Source organism: Strongylocentrotus purpuratus, unplaced genomic scaffold (genome assembly GCF_000002235.5).
Source record: "Strongylocentrotus purpuratus isolate Spur 01 unplaced genomic scaffold, Spur_5.0 spur5_scaffold_9, whole genome shotgun sequence".
NCBI classification, from domain to species: domain Eukaryota; kingdom Metazoa; phylum Echinodermata; class Echinoidea; order Camarodonta; family Strongylocentrotidae; genus Strongylocentrotus; species Strongylocentrotus purpuratus.
In genome coordinates this window covers 27,234,342-27,251,577 of record NW_022145615.1, presented here as the reverse complement: position 1 = coordinate 27,251,577, position 17,236 = coordinate 27,234,342, and the positions used below count along the sequence as shown (strand labels likewise).

General features: G+C 37.3%; 1 protein-coding gene across 1 annotated transcript; it reads right to left on the bottom strand.

Annotated features, from left to right (window-relative positions):
- Positions 1-1,860: 1,860 nt before the first annotated feature.
- On the bottom strand, positions 1,861-16,127 carry LOC579454 (dynactin subunit 1). The gene is made up of 8 exons (XM_779569.5): positions 16,019-16,127; positions 9,152-9,348; positions 8,320-8,380; positions 7,530-7,634; positions 6,754-6,891; positions 5,634-5,690; positions 4,979-5,111; positions 1,861-3,287 (listed from the first exon to the last, which is right to left on the bottom strand). Exons 2-8 carry the CDS (start codon positions 9,238-9,240, stop codon positions 2,029-2,031), a joined length of 1,842 nt encoding a protein of 613 aa, XP_784662.2. The 5' UTR covers positions 9,241-9,348; positions 16,019-16,127; the 3' UTR covers positions 1,861-2,028.
- Between the last annotated feature and the right edge of the window lie 1,109 nt (positions 16,128-17,236).

Below are 17,236 nucleotides of genomic sequence, written 5' to 3'. Positions count from 1 at the left end.
TACACTTTAGAGGCAAGCAAACTTGACTGAAATTACTCTTTCATGGCTTAATAAGTTTTCCTATAAAAGGTTTCCACTTTCCAGATTTATTTATGTTTTAATTGATTTGCACCAATCACCAAAACATGACTGATCATGACATAAGGGGTTCCCTGTCACCATACGGTACACAAATATGAGCTTCAAATATTACCCCTACAACAAATTGCTGTACTGGGTAGCTGCATCTGTTTACAAGTTAATAAAGAAATGAAAAGTTTAAAATGACTGAATTTTAACATAGTAATAAATATCACTTGTATACAAAAACATTATTCAGGATTACAAGGTCAGCGTTTTGCCTAATGAAAGACACTCAGATTGAATTTAATGTGGCTGAATCATTTGCCTAACTATATGTAACCAAATTGTGAAACACAAGGCAGATAATGACTAACTCTAGTAAAATGCAATATAATTATTCCAAAACTGCCTAACTATATAGAAATATCAGAAACTCAGATATTTGAACTGCAAGTTTTTTCCCCTTGTATCTCAAGTTTAATTAATTTCTTGAAATGATGTTACTTCTCAACTCATACAATGTTATCATGATGAGGTTGTTTCTTTTCTTAGAGAAAATGATTGTGCACATCACCATATATTGCAGGGAAATCATCTTTGATAGCAATATACTCTAGAGGAAAGCAGAAAAAGCAGAAAAAGCAGAAAAAGCAGAAAAGTAGACTGGTGAAAGTTTGAAAGAAATCTGACAAAAAATGAAAGAGTTATGAACTTTTGAAATTTTTTAGTTACTATAGGTATGGGCTTTTGAAATTGGCTGAATCGGTAGCCTTTGTGATGTAGTGACGGACAACTTTCTCATTTGTTCCAACACAAAAAAAATAACAAAAATTGCAATTTTCCCCAAAATCTAAGACTCAGGAGGGTCTTTTCTCTAGAGGATGTGTAATATTATGCTATACATAATATATTTTGAGTATTGCCCCAAGGAAGAAGGCATGTAGGAGAAAAACAGAAATTTGGGATTTTGTTTTTTGTACACAACAAACTGGAGAGTTATCCGCGACTATGTCAGAATCCCCTGACCAAACTGCCAAATGTGAGATTTGGACAGACTTTAGTAATCTCATATTTCCAACATTCATAATTGTTGGTCCATTCTATTTCAAACTTTTAACATTCTGTTTCTCTTTTTTTTCTGCCTCTTAAAGGGAAAGACCAGTTTTGGAAACGCCCCTCTCTCAAAAAATGAAATGGAAGCTCTTATTACCAATCATGTGAAAGAATATGTTTTGACTATTACATGATGACACAAATTTTGCAGGAAAACCGCCTACTAATTGATATATTTGGTAAATTATCATATCTATCTGGACTGGATAAATATAGGGTAGTCACATCTTTCTGTGTACAGTGCTTGTAAATTTACCAAGACTGGGCCAAATTTCTTATCATTTTGATGATTCCAGAACCTTGCAGTACACACCTATACTTATATGCTAGATGATCAACCTTTTCTGATCGATTCCACAATGTTTCTTTCACAATGCAATCACATGACCAGAACTGGTCTATACCTTTAATGCAAATTATCTTATCACATTTGACAATAAAATAAAATTAAGGCCCTCTAAATTGTTGGGAGCCCTAAATTTGCCAAAAATTTGATGGCAAACTTTCACTTAAATTGTATTACAATGTGAAAGCGGATGTCATTTAAGACACACTACTGCTAAAATTGATTCTACTTGCACTTACTTAAGTGCAATGTGAAAGAGGATGTCATTTAAGACACACTACTGCTAAAATTGATTCTACTTGCACTTACTTAAGTGCAGTAAGAAACAAAGACTAACACAAGAGAAGACATACATGTATTTGTCTGTAAATATGCTTACTGACAACCATTCTGCCTGTGGCTTGCATTTTCCAACATTTCAGATTAGATGCAATTAGATACATGAGCAGACTCTTAAACAAATGTTGAACAGCACATTCTATTAACCAACAATAATGTAGATTTCATTAGGTCGTTCTATCAGATAAAAGGTTCCGTATTTTCTCCTCTGAAATCCCAAACCCATTATTGGACTTTGCATTCTTCTTCCATTCCGAGTCCACAGGACTTTCATCGCTCATGAGTTCTTGCAACAGATCATCCAACTCCAGATCAGATGCCTTTGTAGATCTACCAGACACAGGACTTGTATCACGACCAACCCCCGAGTCACGACTAATCCCCGAATAACGACCAACCCCCAAATCACAACCAACCCCCAAATCACGACCAACCCCCGAGTCCAGCTCATAAAGGTTTGTGTCAGGTCTGAGAGGTGGCTTGGGAGAAGAAGTCAAGCCGCTATGGTCCACAGTTTCAAGTGAAGAGGCCCGCTGCTGTGCCACCTTCAATCTCCGGCGGTGTCGACTGGTTCCAGCACTAGAGGGGGCGCTCTTCGTCCCTTCCTCTGAGTTTTCATGGAACGCTGGATCATGGTTTCCTGCTGAGCTTATTCTGATCTGATCCCTTGTCAAGGTTTCAGTATTGTTCAGGTCTTCCTTTTGGCTATTCAAATTCCTTTGGAGTTCAACAGCAGAAGCATCTTTCTTTTTACTCCTAGAAGTACTTCTTTTCCTCCTATGACTACTACCTTCCTTAGTTTCTGCGCTACTAGATCTTTCTGAAGATCTCCTATCATCAACACTTGGCCTTTCATTTTCATTGCCACTTTTTCTTCTTTCTCGAGATGAGCTTTGTCTCCTTTTGCTAGATTTACCTGATGAAATCCTTTCTGTATCCCTAGGAATCTCATCATGATCATATCCTCCTACAGTACTATCAGAGACTTGTTTCCCTATAACTTCTTGATGATCCCCAATGGTGTCTCGTTCATCATCTTGTACTCTTTCAAAGGACTCTCCTGACAGTGACCTCACGCTTCTTCCACTACCTTCCCTCTGATGGCTAGACTCTATCCGCCCATCCCTTGCGGAACGCTGATGACTCCTCCCGCTCAAGGGCCTGTTGGTAGCCCCGCTGGGTGGCCTGCTACCCACTTCACTCGGAGCTCGACTGGTCGGCCTCTCCTGCTCAAGCTGATTGGCGAGTTCCTTGATGGTCCTGTCCTTCCCCTGCAGCTGCTCTTGTAGTTGGATGATCTGATCCTCCTGGGCAGAGACCTGGTTAGACAGCTCAAGAATGACCATCATCCTGGAACCCTCACCACCAATCTGGTTTGATGATGGCTCCGTCTCGCTAGATCTACTGTTGGCTCGATCAAGACGTTCTGTTTGAAACAAGTATGAAGGAAGACATAGAAACATAATATTCTCAGATTAATACAATCTTAAATACAATAGTAGAATAGATAAAGCGTATTAAGAACAAAAATTAGTTCTACATTTACATTCATAAGTTGTTATGAAATAAATAGATATTCATATACAGATGTACATCTATCATCAAATGTATGATAATTCTAACTCACATCAGAAGTATTTAATCAATAAATTTTTTCATTGATTAATTTTGAAATGCATTTCCGCCTGGCTGGAATGCTCCCCAGGGAGTGGAGAATGTGCATACATTGTGTGCGGGTAAGCCTGAATCCTATGACCGGGGTAATAATATAACTATCTGTAAAGCGCTTTGAGAGGGCCTTCGGTCCTGAAAAGCGCTATATAAGAACTAGCTATTATTATTATTATTATACTTTGCAAATGTCCAAAAGAAAGTGAGAGAGATAATGGAGAGTTACATGTACCGGTATACAGTGTGGGTCCAAAAAAGTTTACACCTAAAAAATTGCTAATTATTTTAAAAATCATCTATGAATAGTAAATTATTATACATCTTATGAAAGAGTGTTTTATCCCAAATCATTTGGTATCATTTTTGTGTGGTATGTGTTCACGCTTGGATGAATAGGAACCATTGTTTGCGAGAGTGCAAAATTTGATTTGCTCCAAATTTGCTTGTGTGATGTTTGAATAAAAAAATTGGGATTTGGGTATCACTTCGGTCTTTGCAAATCCAAATAACATCCCAAACAAAATTGATCATGCCACATATCAAATATTGAATATCAATTATTAACGAACATTTGTGAGCGTGTGTTTTTTTTTTTTTATAACTTTGCTTCTGCATAAAGCATACACTCACTCTGCTAATCCCAACATAATACATGCTGTAGGCATCACTTTGGCGCAAGTCGATTTTTGCACTCTCGCAAACAACGCCTCATGTTCATCCAAGCGTGAACACATACCAAACAAAAATGATACCAAATGATTTGGGATAAAACCTTCTTTCATAAAATGTATAATAATTTACTGTTCATAGATGATTTTTAAAATAATTAGCAAGTTTCTAGGTGTAAACTTTTTTTTGACTCACATGGTATAGGGGAACATGATCTCTTCGTCACAATTGTGATTACAGTGGTTTAGGCATGTAGCTAGATGGAAGCATAGCTTGGCAAACTCCTTTATGTATGGAGGAAGTGATGGGAGAAGAAAGAGGGGCAGACCAACTAGGACATGGAATGATATGAAGCTGACTTTGAGCAGTTAACTAGAACAGCTGAAAACAAAAAGTTAGGTAAAACCTGTGTCTCAAGGTCCACTTCATTGTTGCCCAAACGGCCACCAAGCTATGGGACATAGCTACATATATAGATAGATAGATAGACAGACATACAGATATATAGATAAATATAAAGATAGAAAGATAGATAGATAGAAAGATAGATAGAAAGATAGATAAACAGACAGATAGATACACGGATAGAAAGATGGATATATATGTTTAGATAAATAGATAGATACATGAATAGATAGACAGACAGATAGATGAATTAATAGATAGATCGATGTGTAGATAATTGAATAGATAGTTATAAAGATAGATAGACATACATACATACATACATACATACACATCAAAGAGATATGAATAAGAATGGGTTAATTGTCTGACCTGTAAGTTTAAGGTTCTCTTCCTCCATCTGTTTAATCTGGTCTTTGAGGCTGTACAGTTTGAGAGAACTCTCCTGTTTAGCCTCAGTCACCTGAGTGTTTGCTGCCCTCAACTTCTTACGAAACTTGGAACGCTGGGGATGCAAATAACAGTGAAATGTGAAAAAAGAATCATAGTGAAAGGCAATCTGTTTCTAGATTAATGATATACAAATTTCACATGAAAAATAACTGCAATATATTTGTTCCAAGAGATCAACACTTAAAAGAAAGTCAATGTAGTCAATATCACATTTCAAGTCATTTTGTTTTTTTGTGATGGCACAAAAGTTTATATAAAGCAAAATTTTGCCTTTATCCCCCTAAACAATCCTTTGCATTACTTCCTGACCTGCCACAAAGCAAGAAGCACTGTTGTCGCAGGAAAATTTGTTTAGGTTGAACTGTAAAAAAAAGAACATGTTGTGTCCATTTTACAATTCACCCATGTTTCTGTAATCTCACCCAAGTGAATTTAAAGTGGAGATCATTTATCATATTACTTTGCTACACTTTCATCTTGTATATGAAAATTAAAAGATGTGGTTACAATGATTAAAATAATCCTCTGAATAACCTTTCATCAAAATTCTTGTAGAAGTTAAAAGGTCACTTACCATGCTTGCCATCTGCTCCTCTAACAACTTGATATGCATCTCCAACTTCTCAACTTGCTAAATTGCAATGGTCAAAAATACAGAAATGAAAATTCAGATTATACAGATACAGTTTTTGTGCAATTAATTTGGTTGCTACATTTGCACACAACGCAGACGACCGCCGATCTCAATTGTAGGCCAAGATCTACATTTAATGACGAGATGACGCCCCTTTGCAAATATGGAGATAAACCTGCTCTTTCATATGACACCTCATTTTTTTAGTATCACCTTCAGGATCACAAGCACTAAAGGTTTGAATCTCGATTTGGAAATAATTTGTTTAACCAATCTTGCATGACCGCGCAATGCACGTAGACTGCATGGGGATATATGCGTGCAATCTCAATGGGAAGGATTTTGGCACACAAAATTGAGTGCGCCTAAGACTAGGTCTCTACCTGCAAGTTATTAACACAGACCTCGATAGACAAACTTGATTACCATGATTGATAAGTCGCACATGTATATAAAAGACATAATGACTGCTTTAATATTCAAGGAATAGTTGTTTTATAGGCTCTTGGGGACGTTGCATTTTGCCATCACTCCTTGGCACGCCTCTGGATGATATCAGGATGCAACATCCCCTGTCATTCAATCTATAAATATGTGCTCCAGGAACATGTACTCTGCATAACACTAGTCAAATATACAAAATAAAACCTAACCCTAGACCTGACATAAGGCATAATCATAACCCAGACTTTAACCTCTATCTTTGATAAAACAAGGGCCTGAGCAAATTTCAGATTATGAAAACAGAGTGCCAAGGTCTCACCCACATTAAACAAAAAATGTATCAAAATATCTAGGACAAAGAAATTTGAGTTTCTTCTTGAAATTCAAAGTCGATTCACAAAGTGTAAACTATATCATCTTAGGACACCTGCATGCATCGAGATTAAACAAAAGGGGAAAAGGAAAAAGGTCTCAATAAATTGTATATGTATCTATGATGATATGTACATAAACTTGATGACACCAAAGAGACAGTGGTTAATTTGTCCCCTTTCTACTTGCACATACACATATATCTTTAATGAAATCAATTCTCTTGTTATTGTCCATCACATACCTGGTCACTAGTGGTTAACTCCTCCTCTAGCTGTCTGTTGACCTCTGGCCCTGAGTTTGCTTGAAGGGACTCTACCTGCTGCTGAAGGTCACTCACGGTGTCCGTCAGCTCAAAGTTGACTCCCTCCACTTCAGCAAGCTGCGACAACGAAAGATTAATATAAAAATGAATAATAATTATTATTTAAATTTATAGGCCCTCTATAAACCATAGAACCACAAACTTACAAGAATTTAGTAATGACTGCTGTCTTCACAAAAACATTGTAGCAAAGCAGACATTGTTTTCTTGAAAATGTCCATACTTTATGAGGTTTTCATAGCAAAGTGATGATTATCTACCTTGCAATATCTTCCTCATTTAAACTGGGGAAAATGCATCCATTCTACCTTATTTACCCCCTTAAAATAACAATACCCACACCCCTTACTAAGAACCAAGGCCCACAAAAGTGTTTACACAGATTCAGTGTAGGAGGAAATGTTTGTCCCTCCTGAGGCTAAGGTCTGGATATACCACTAGTACTGGTAGGGGTTAATGGCTCATAGTAGCACAAAGCATGGTAGTCTATATGAACATCTACTACAATTTAAACCTGACACCTGGTTTAATATTTTGTTCAAAATCAGGTTTAATAGAGGACGTTTGTCCGAGGTCAAAGGTTCCCTTTTGTTAATCATGTTTTTAGACCAAAGGTCGGATTTAACTGAATTAGTACAACACGGACCAAAGACTTAAAATGACAAATAATAAAGGCGTATAAAGATCAAACCAACCTGTTTTTCTAGAATGTTGGCTCTGTCCACTGCTTCCTCTATTTTGATCTCTGATGCATTCAATAATTCTTTATATTCTGAGACCTGCTGACCCAGTAGATCCACCTGTAATACAAACAGAAATGTAAATGTACATGCAATGCAGTCAGGAGTTGTGTGTAGATTTTACACACCACTGCTATCTATGCCATCAATAGAAGTGTATGTCACAAAAGAACACATCACAAGGCATGATTCTGAAACATGGTTCACTTTACCATTTTTTCATTTGTTTGAATGGAAGAGAAAAGCATTTCGACAGGTTTGTTCAAATATCACAAAAAAGCTGCCATGTTTTTAAAATTGTAAATGAATGGCAACTGCGCGCAACAACGGACTTCTGCATATTCAATGGGCTCTGTGTCATAAGATACCGAAATGTGAACCGTATTAAATTTGAGGTAATCACAAAAAATAAAGATGCTGCGGATTTGCCGCATCATATCTGAATGAGCCCCAAGACTAAACAAACCTATACTTTCAGATTTAAGCTTGAATCGAAGCCGCCACGGTGCCACCTATCATAGGTTATTTCATTCTTTCAGAACCATCGGCTATGGTACTGAAAGAATTAGATTACTCTGGTACAAACACAGTTTAAAAAACACTGACTTTGTCCGATAGTTAAGGTGTACCTACATGTAAGGCAAGCTATTCTTCATTTCCACCGATCTCTACAAAATTCATAGTTCAAACTAACGACAAAGATTTGTCCTACCACAACCATCAGAAATCAATGTGTAGAATATACCTTGGTTTTACTGGAGTTGAGATTCTCCACAATGCAGCCATCTGAGTTTGATCTTGTCCATCTGAGAAAGAAAAAGAAAAAAATAAATTCTGTTAACCAACTTGATACATTATTCTTTTTTATCCCAAATATCTTTGGAGCTTGTAATAAATAAAATGTCATGTCAGTTTTTAAAGGATTACTTGAAATGCTGTGGCAACCAAAACCACACTCCTTCAATTTGCCTATGGTACAGTCTGATATTTCAAAAGAAAAAGAGGACACAATTTTGCTAAGTTAAAACTACATGTTCACACCTACCGTACAAGATACATAAACAGAAGGTGAAAAAAAATTGTAAGGATGAAAATAAAAAACAATTAAAGTCAGATTCAAAAAGGCTGATCTTTTTAAATAAAAGACTTTACGTTTTCCAAATGATATGGAATAATCTTTTCTGTAGGGGTGGTTCTTCTTCTTCCATTTTGAGTACATACAGTACCTCTTTACAGAATATTATCGTACTATACTATGGGGTGTGTGCAGGTGGACCACTACACCGGGGTTTCTCCCTACTCTTATATGAATAGTGCAGTGGTTTTTTAACGTCCTATCCGAGGGATGGAGTGTTTTCCACTTAACATAGCCTGCGTCTATGAACAAGGGGAGGGGCATGTTAACACACAACGCTGGCTTCAGTCATCCGCCTGGTTGGGATCAAACCCGGGATCTTTGGTTCGACAGGCAGACGCTTTACCGACTGAGCCAACTCGCCTCCTCCTTGGGTGCCTTTACTTTCAGCGCAACTTTGCAAACTTTGAGTATGGAAGAACAAACAAAGCTTATCACTTACACAGGTCTGGATTCATTAGGATCCTGCTCCCCCTGCTCCTTGATAAGGGCAACCTTCTTCACACCGGTGGTACTAGCCCCGTGCCCCATGGTAGCTAAAATGCTCTGCGATTAGATATCATTAACAGCAGTGTCAAAGCCTCTTCTTAGTCTCCATGTAGTGTTTGTAACTTCGAGAACTTTGGTGTAAGACGTCATCTAGAGGGGGTGATAAAGAAAAAGACTGATATAAATTCATATTCATACATGTATATCATTTTACATTTTAAGATTCACCAATACATATGATGTTTGACAACAAATTTTTATGTTTTTCTTTATAGCATTTATGTGAAAATTAAATTTATTTTCTCTCCAACCATCAGAAAAAACAAAGGCAAATTTTGGCCGGATTCTCTTGAAAATTGGCTACATGTAGTTACCTTTTCTTCAGTTGCAGCACAAACCAATCTAACATCCAATTTTGACATGGCGATATCGACAGAATTCTTTTGATTTTTGTTTTCTAGTCGCACCCATTACTAATAGTTTAAAATTTGGTACTTATTGATATAAATACATTTGTGTAGAATATGAGAAATCCTGGATCAAATATCACATTCCTAAATTTGATTTGTCTGCAAACTTTGGACACCCTACAATACAATATACAGGTGACTTTGACGTGAGCGGAAGTCAATTCACAGTAAAGGTCACAATTTTTACAGCTCGCTAAGAGTCTACCTTAGTATTGTAACCGTTAGTGATAGGGTTATAATAATCATGCAAATTACCATATAAACATTGTTAGCTCAATCGGTAAGAATAATAATGATAATAATAATAATAATAATAATTGTTAGCTCAATCGGTAAGAACAGTGTAATAAAACGTTGTAGTTATGGGTTTGAATCTCAGTATTTATTCATTTAAGTTTGGCAGGAATCCATCAATCATTTCTTGAGATAACGCGATCACAAGCTATTTTTGCATACATAATGAGCACTGTGACCTTTGACCTTTGACCTCTTGACCCCAAAATCTATTCAATTCATTAGCTTTACAAGATACATACATGACCTAAGTTTGGCAGGAATCCATCAATCGGTTCTTGAGATAACACGATCACGATCACAGGACGTACGGACGGAAAACCCGAAAACATTATGCCTCGATCCGGATACCTCGTAACAGAGATTTTTACAAACTGCACATTCAAAGGTACATAGAGTACAATGTTTATGTCAATCTTGCGTTGATTTGAGCCCCATAGCTACATCCATCTCAAAATGAGAAGGAAAACTGTGAACAGTGACGTCATTGTTCGAGCCAAGAATAGAGGTTATTGTGACACATTACCGGTATATGAATATGTACGAGCTCCGGTCAGATCACGCGCCAAACAAATGTAGCGTAGTCTCACACAGTGGCGTACCTGGGGTACTCCGTCAGGGGGGGCAAGCGACCGAAACAAACAAAAAAGGCGATGCTAATTTTCACTTCTGGCGAGCGAGCAAAAAAAAATCTTTAAGTAACGTTTGGTGTATAAACTGGTATTGTTGCAAGTTGGGGGTGGGAACATTCACTTGTTAGCGACGTTAATTTCTTTTTTTTGCAAACGAGCGTAGCGAGCAAGAAAAAAATCACTTCTTTTTTAATAATTGCCACTTAAACTTGGTCCAATTGTCCTATGCAGGGCGCGGGAACAATATCGTGTTTAGGGTGATTTTATACCCATTTTAGCTAGCGAGCCAAAATATATCTTTCTCTCAATGAATTGCTATATAAAATTTGTTCCATTGTTACAGGTCGGGGGCGGGCACAATCGTGTTTAAGGCAATGTCAATCCCATTTTGGCGGGCAGGCAACCCCCTACATTTCTCTTTGCAATGATATTTTAGCAGGTTAGTGGTGGGCACATAATTCCACGAGCTAGCGAGCGTAGTGAGCGAGCGAAAAAAATCACTTCTCTTTTATAGGGAAAATATGGTACATAAAACTTGGGTTCATTGTTCCATGTCAGGGACGTGATTATTAAAAACGGTGTTATTTCTATTAAATCACTTCTCATTTATAGGGAAAATATGGTACATAAACTTGGGTTCATTGTTCCATGTCAGGGACGTGATTATTAAAAGCGGTGTTATTTCTTTTTTGGTGAGCGAGCGTAGCGAGCGAGCAAAATTTTTGTAATGATAACTGGTTCATAAATTTCAGATTTTTTTGTTGCAGGGCAGGGCTTACACAATCATGTCTAAGGTGATGTTAATTCCGTTTTGGCGAGCACGAGCACACCAAAACTTCTTTGAATAACGTTTGATACATAATTATTAACTGGTTGTTGCAGGTTGGGGCGGGCACGTTAGCGGTGTCAATTCCAGTGAGCATAGCAAGGCAAAAAAAAAATTTCTCTTTTAATAGAAATTGATAAATAAACTAGTTTTTATTGGTGCAGGTCAGGATGGACGCAATCGCGTTTAACGCGATTCAATTCCTTTTTGGCGAGAGGGCGAAAAAACTCTTCCATTTTTAATGATATTGTTGCAGGTCAAGGGTGGGCACAATTGTTTCTAAAGCAATATCTATTCATTTTATTCGCGAGCAAGTGTAGCGAGAGAGAAAAATGAATTACTCTCTTTTAGTAACTTTTGGTACATACACTGTGTGTTATTGTTGCCATGGTTGCAGGCCGGGGCCCGTCGGGGCAGGCACAATTGTATTCTAGGCAATGCTAATCCTTTTCTTTTTTCAGGGGGACGAGCAAGTGAAAACATTTAATACAAAATAGGCTAGCAAGCAGTTCGCGCCAGCGAAGAGTTTCGAATTTGTTATATCACTTATATTTTCCTATTTTCATTTGTCTTAATTTTTCAGGGCCGTATGCGGAATATTTTTCTGGTGGGGGAGGGGGAAAGATGCGTTAAAAGTTTTCGAAGAATCTCAAAAGCAAAAGGAGTGAAGGGAGTTCGAGCGACCGAACTGGTCATGAGGGTACTTTTGCATTTTCAAAAGTAGAATTGAAGGATTTGGTATAGGCCTACACTACATTTTCAGGAAAAAAAACTGTACGTTTTCAAAATATCTGGGGTCAACTGCCCCCCCCCCTGGTGCGTACGGCCATGATCTTTTTTTTTTAATTTCCCCATTTTTTCCTTTCCTTTTCTTTTCAATTTTTCTTCCTTTTCTCTTCTTCTTCCTTTTTTCTTTCCTTTTCCTTTTTTCTCTTTCTTTCCTTTTTTTCTTCCCTTTTCTTTTTTTCTTTTTCTTCTTTTCCTTTCTTTTCTTTTTTTCCCCTTTTTCTTTTTTTCCCCTGGAGCCCGTCAGGTGGGGCACTCTGCCCCCCCTGCCCCCCCCCCCCATAGGTACGCCAGTGGTCTCACACATACATGTAGTACCTTATTCTCACAGCACTAGACATGAGTGTCGTACAGTAATGTATGAGAAGTGTTAAAAAAGATATTTCAGTAAAAAAAAAAGTCTACGTGAGCAGTCTATCCTCCAATTGAAAAGTTGGAATGGCCATGGAAAGCCATGATTCGAAGGCGTGTGTTTAGTGTATGATACATGGTTAGTGAGTGTTACTTATAGCGAGAGAGAGAAATAAATAATACAGTACACGTGTGCATATGTTGCAGTCCTATTGTTGATTCCGGATTGTGTTCGCGGCAAGATGGATGTTAATTGGATCTCCTAACTTCTCGTTGATAATGCAGTGTCATTAGACTGAAATCTTTACTCGTGAGGAAATACTATTGGAATACAACTCAAATCTACTGTAATTATTAATTTTAATCACTTTCTGGGTTTATATTGATTGTTTACAATCACCGTTTGCTTTCTCTCTCTGTTTTGTCCCTCCATGGCTCGATTTCAGGATTGCCGCTGACGAGTGAATGTACTTTCGTTTTAAATTATGGACTTTGTCCGGGCAATGACACGCCCATCCCCTCGGGCCTGTCTAATTATGAACGTAATTTCGTGACATGAAATATGATTGTTTCAAGGCTCTTACGGACGGATTAGCGTAGAAGGAACCCCCAACTTTAGAGCTGGATATCTCCTATTTTATGGAACTTCTGGAGTCAGCAGATGGGTGAGTTGTCTTAGTTAAAGAAAATACTTTCTTTTAAAGTTTGTTTTATTATAAATAAATGAGTAATTAAAAAATTAGAATTTGGTATTGGCCTCCCTATTAACATCGGAAAGTTGAAAAAATTGTATTTTACTGTTATTTAGGTGTCATCGATCGTCACTAAAGTACTGATTTTTAGTGCAATCAGTTGAGTTTTGTACTGTGGTGTTTAAATGTTGAGAATCAATAGCACAGCTTTTAATACACAGCCAGGATAGTAATGCACCTAGATTTTTCGATGTAGTACATGTATGTGTGATTCTAGACCTAGATTCTAGATTTAGATCTAGGCCTAGTTCTATCTAAAATTTAACAATAAAAATGTTAGATCTAGTCTAGATCTAGACCCTCTAGGCCTAGATCTAAATCACACATACTGTAGGAGCATCACTATCCTGGCTGTGTAGACTAGTAAAAGCTGTGCTTTTGATTCTCAACATTTCAAACACCCCTGTACAAAACTCAACTAATTTCACTAAAAATCGGTACTTTAGTGACAATTGATGACACCTAAATAGCAGTAAAATACATTTTTTTTAATTTACTGATGTTAAAAAGAATAATTTAAAAATTCAAATTGTAAGTCTAGTGTCAAACTTTGCTTACAGCTGCATCCACATCATTATGTACAGTCTATGCGATTTTGTGTGGTGTGTGTATTTGTGTATGGGTATAATAATACCTGCCTCACAGCAAGCATGCAGTACTAGAGGTCAATACGCATTGGCATCGACTCTCTTAGACAGAAATAACCGTCTGATATGGGTCATTTCTTTAATAAAACTGACATTTGTTGACATTCCCCATATACAGATGGTGGAACAGAGATCTCGTACCATAGGGGCCAGCGATGAACATCTTTTCGTTCACGACATTTTCTCCCCGATTTTCTTTATTTAGATCTAATTTTCTGATTTCTAAATCAGATGTAAATTAGGTTGGGTATGTCTATATCCCAATTACAGTTATCAAAATTTGATAACTTAATATTAAATGCATAATTTACGGACTTACTTATATGAATTATCCAATTTGTATCTCAGAACTGTGAAATAGTACATTCATGCACTCGAACATAGAGCTATACGACCCTGCGGCCGATATATTTCCTGGTCAACCTACCAAAACATAGCCAATGGATAATCAGAGCACTCGTTTCGTGGGTATTCGATGGTCAAGCCGGGCTGACTCGTACATAGCTACGGTAGCTATTGGACGTTCGAAAAGAAAAAATGAATATTCATCAACTAAAACCAAGATGGCTGACAATGGAGTTAGTTGACTACGAGACTTTCTTGGATTAATCATTAATTGAGGATCTAAATGAGCAAGCTATCGTAAGTCAAATAAGCTATATATATATTATTTTTAATTGGACTCTAATTATTGTAATATTGCAGCATGTATGAGGATGTAAAGAGTGAAAATCTCGTTGCATATCTCATTCATCGCGGTCCTACCGAACCGAACCATTGGTTCCGTACAGTCCCGATAGGACAATCTTCAGTCTCTATAATCGGAGGTCTAGTGGAGCCAGACGTAGTCTCAGTGGAACAACCGACGATTAGAGAGACTGAAGCTTTTGGTCTATGACTCTCTATGCTTTGCTGGAGTGGTAGAGTGCCCAGTATTCGGTCACTTAAGAGGAAATCACTAATATTTTGAATTCTTACCTCTTTTATTTGGCAATCTACCCATCAAAAGAAAAGAAATTTATTCCTCTAACAGGATTTTATAGTCACTTAAAATATAGAATAATGATAAGCAAAATACTTCCGAAAGAAGACGGAGCATTTTTCTGCCCAGAATTCGGTCGCGCCGATTAGAATTCGGTTACGCGATTTGTGCGTGGTATCTCCGTTGCCAAGGAGTGAAGCGTATTTGCGCACTGTTTTCACACAATTGCGCGATAAAGCACTGAATGTCAATGCGTTGACCGAATACTGGCCAAGCGATACCGCATGGCAAGGGACAAGGGTATCATATAAATACCTCTCGCACATCGGCAAGTGCGTCATTTGCAAATTCACTGCGATGGAGTGAACACGGAAGTGATTCTCTTCACACACATACTAAATTCATTGTGACAGCACACGTAGTTGTTTTGCAATAGACTTCTACATATGGCTATGCATGTTAGCGCATGTGCTAAGAGAACGCGAAAGTGCAGAAAGATGTGCGACACTGACCAATCTCGAGCCAAGTTGGAGATCTTTCCGGGGCCCTAAATCTGATTTAATTTTGAGAGTTAAGAAAAGTTGTTTTGTGATTTGTGCAAGTTTCGAGGCTCTTAAATTATTTTTTAAATTGTTACAGCTGTTGAAACGGCTGAATACTGGGCGCGCTACCCTAGTCTAGACCCTCTAAACTGCTATTAGGCCTAGACTCTAGGCTAGTGCTAGACCTAACTTTAGATCTAAATGAGAATTGAGATTGGAAGAAGAAAAAAAATTACCAAGTAATTAAGAGAAAGAGAGGAAAATTCAGATACGTCGAAACTGGTAAAAATTATAGTGAAAGTTGACTAATTGCCATTAGTCTATAGCACTATGTAAAGTTCTAAAAGAAGAAAAAGAACGAAGAAGACAAGTTTGGTCATAAATAAAATTACAAACGCAAACATTAACGTATCGGACCATCGTGTAAGTCTAGCTTTATTCGTTACACGATTCTGGATCATCGGCTTCTATTTCTGGCTTGATAGCTATACCCTAGTATTAGCATAATAATGATATATTTGAGAAGGACAAAACATACCTTAAATTCTTCGTTAAATGACACAAACATCCGACATAGCAACCAAAAAAGCGTCTTGCCATTCCGTCGCCGAACGACAAAATTAGGAATGCTGTGCTTTTATTGGACAAAGATGGCGCACTTCAAATTTATGCAGAGAACGAGAGGAGTCTACGTATTTTCAGTCTGTTAGCCGAGGACATAGAGATATATACTTAATAAGTATATATTATTAAGTATATATCTCTATGGCCGAGGACGTGTACTACCTACCCTCGATGTATTTTGTTTAGTCCCACTGTACTACTTATAGCTACTTGCGCCCTCTATATAGCAAACAATGCATAATCGGTGCCTGTTGGTCCCCCATGACCCCCCCTTTCTTATGTCAATTGAGAGCTGATTTGATGAGATAACCACCTGTTAGTGACCTTGCAGAGAGGTATAACGGGTATAACCCCCTGGCCAAACTATAGTGCATGTGCAGAGGGGCTAAAATATGAATGAAGGATAGGCCTTTCGATCCATGTTCTGCCTGAGCTGGGGAAGGTAGAAAAGCTTACATTTACCTTTTTTCTCCCCATCCCACAGAAGAGACTAGCTAAAACCTAAAAAGGATTAGGTAAAAGTGATCGTCAGCGTTTCAATTTCTTTTTTTGATTACCCCATCCACCCCCCCCCCCCCAAAAAAAAAGTATAATAAAAATGATAGGAAATAAAATTTAACTAATTTTGCGATCTGCCGACAAGCTTTAAAACTGAAAGGTACGTGAAGAAAATTATAAAGAGGGAATTGGATCCCACCCATTAATCAATGGCCATTGTAATTATATTACAATTAGTTAAAGACTGCTAGGGGTAAATAAGTCATATTGTTTCATAAAATAATTATTAGGCAGTATATATCTAGCCCCGAATGGTGTAAACTAAATCTCATACAACGCCCCTCCCCAAGATTACAACATGTAACTCAAAAGAAGAAGCAAGGGTAATATTCATTTCCGTAATGTTTATAATTTCATTTAAAATAAAAACAATACAATTAATTCTTCAAAATACAATTATTTGTTATCATAAATTTATAAATAGTTAAATACATGTACAATACATAAGTTACGATCGAAAAAAATGAATGAAATCAGTTACTAGTATAATATAAAAATTAAAAAATAAAACCCCCTCCCTTACTACCTAATCCCAAACAAAACCACTACCGTCTGCAACTCACTCATCCTCACA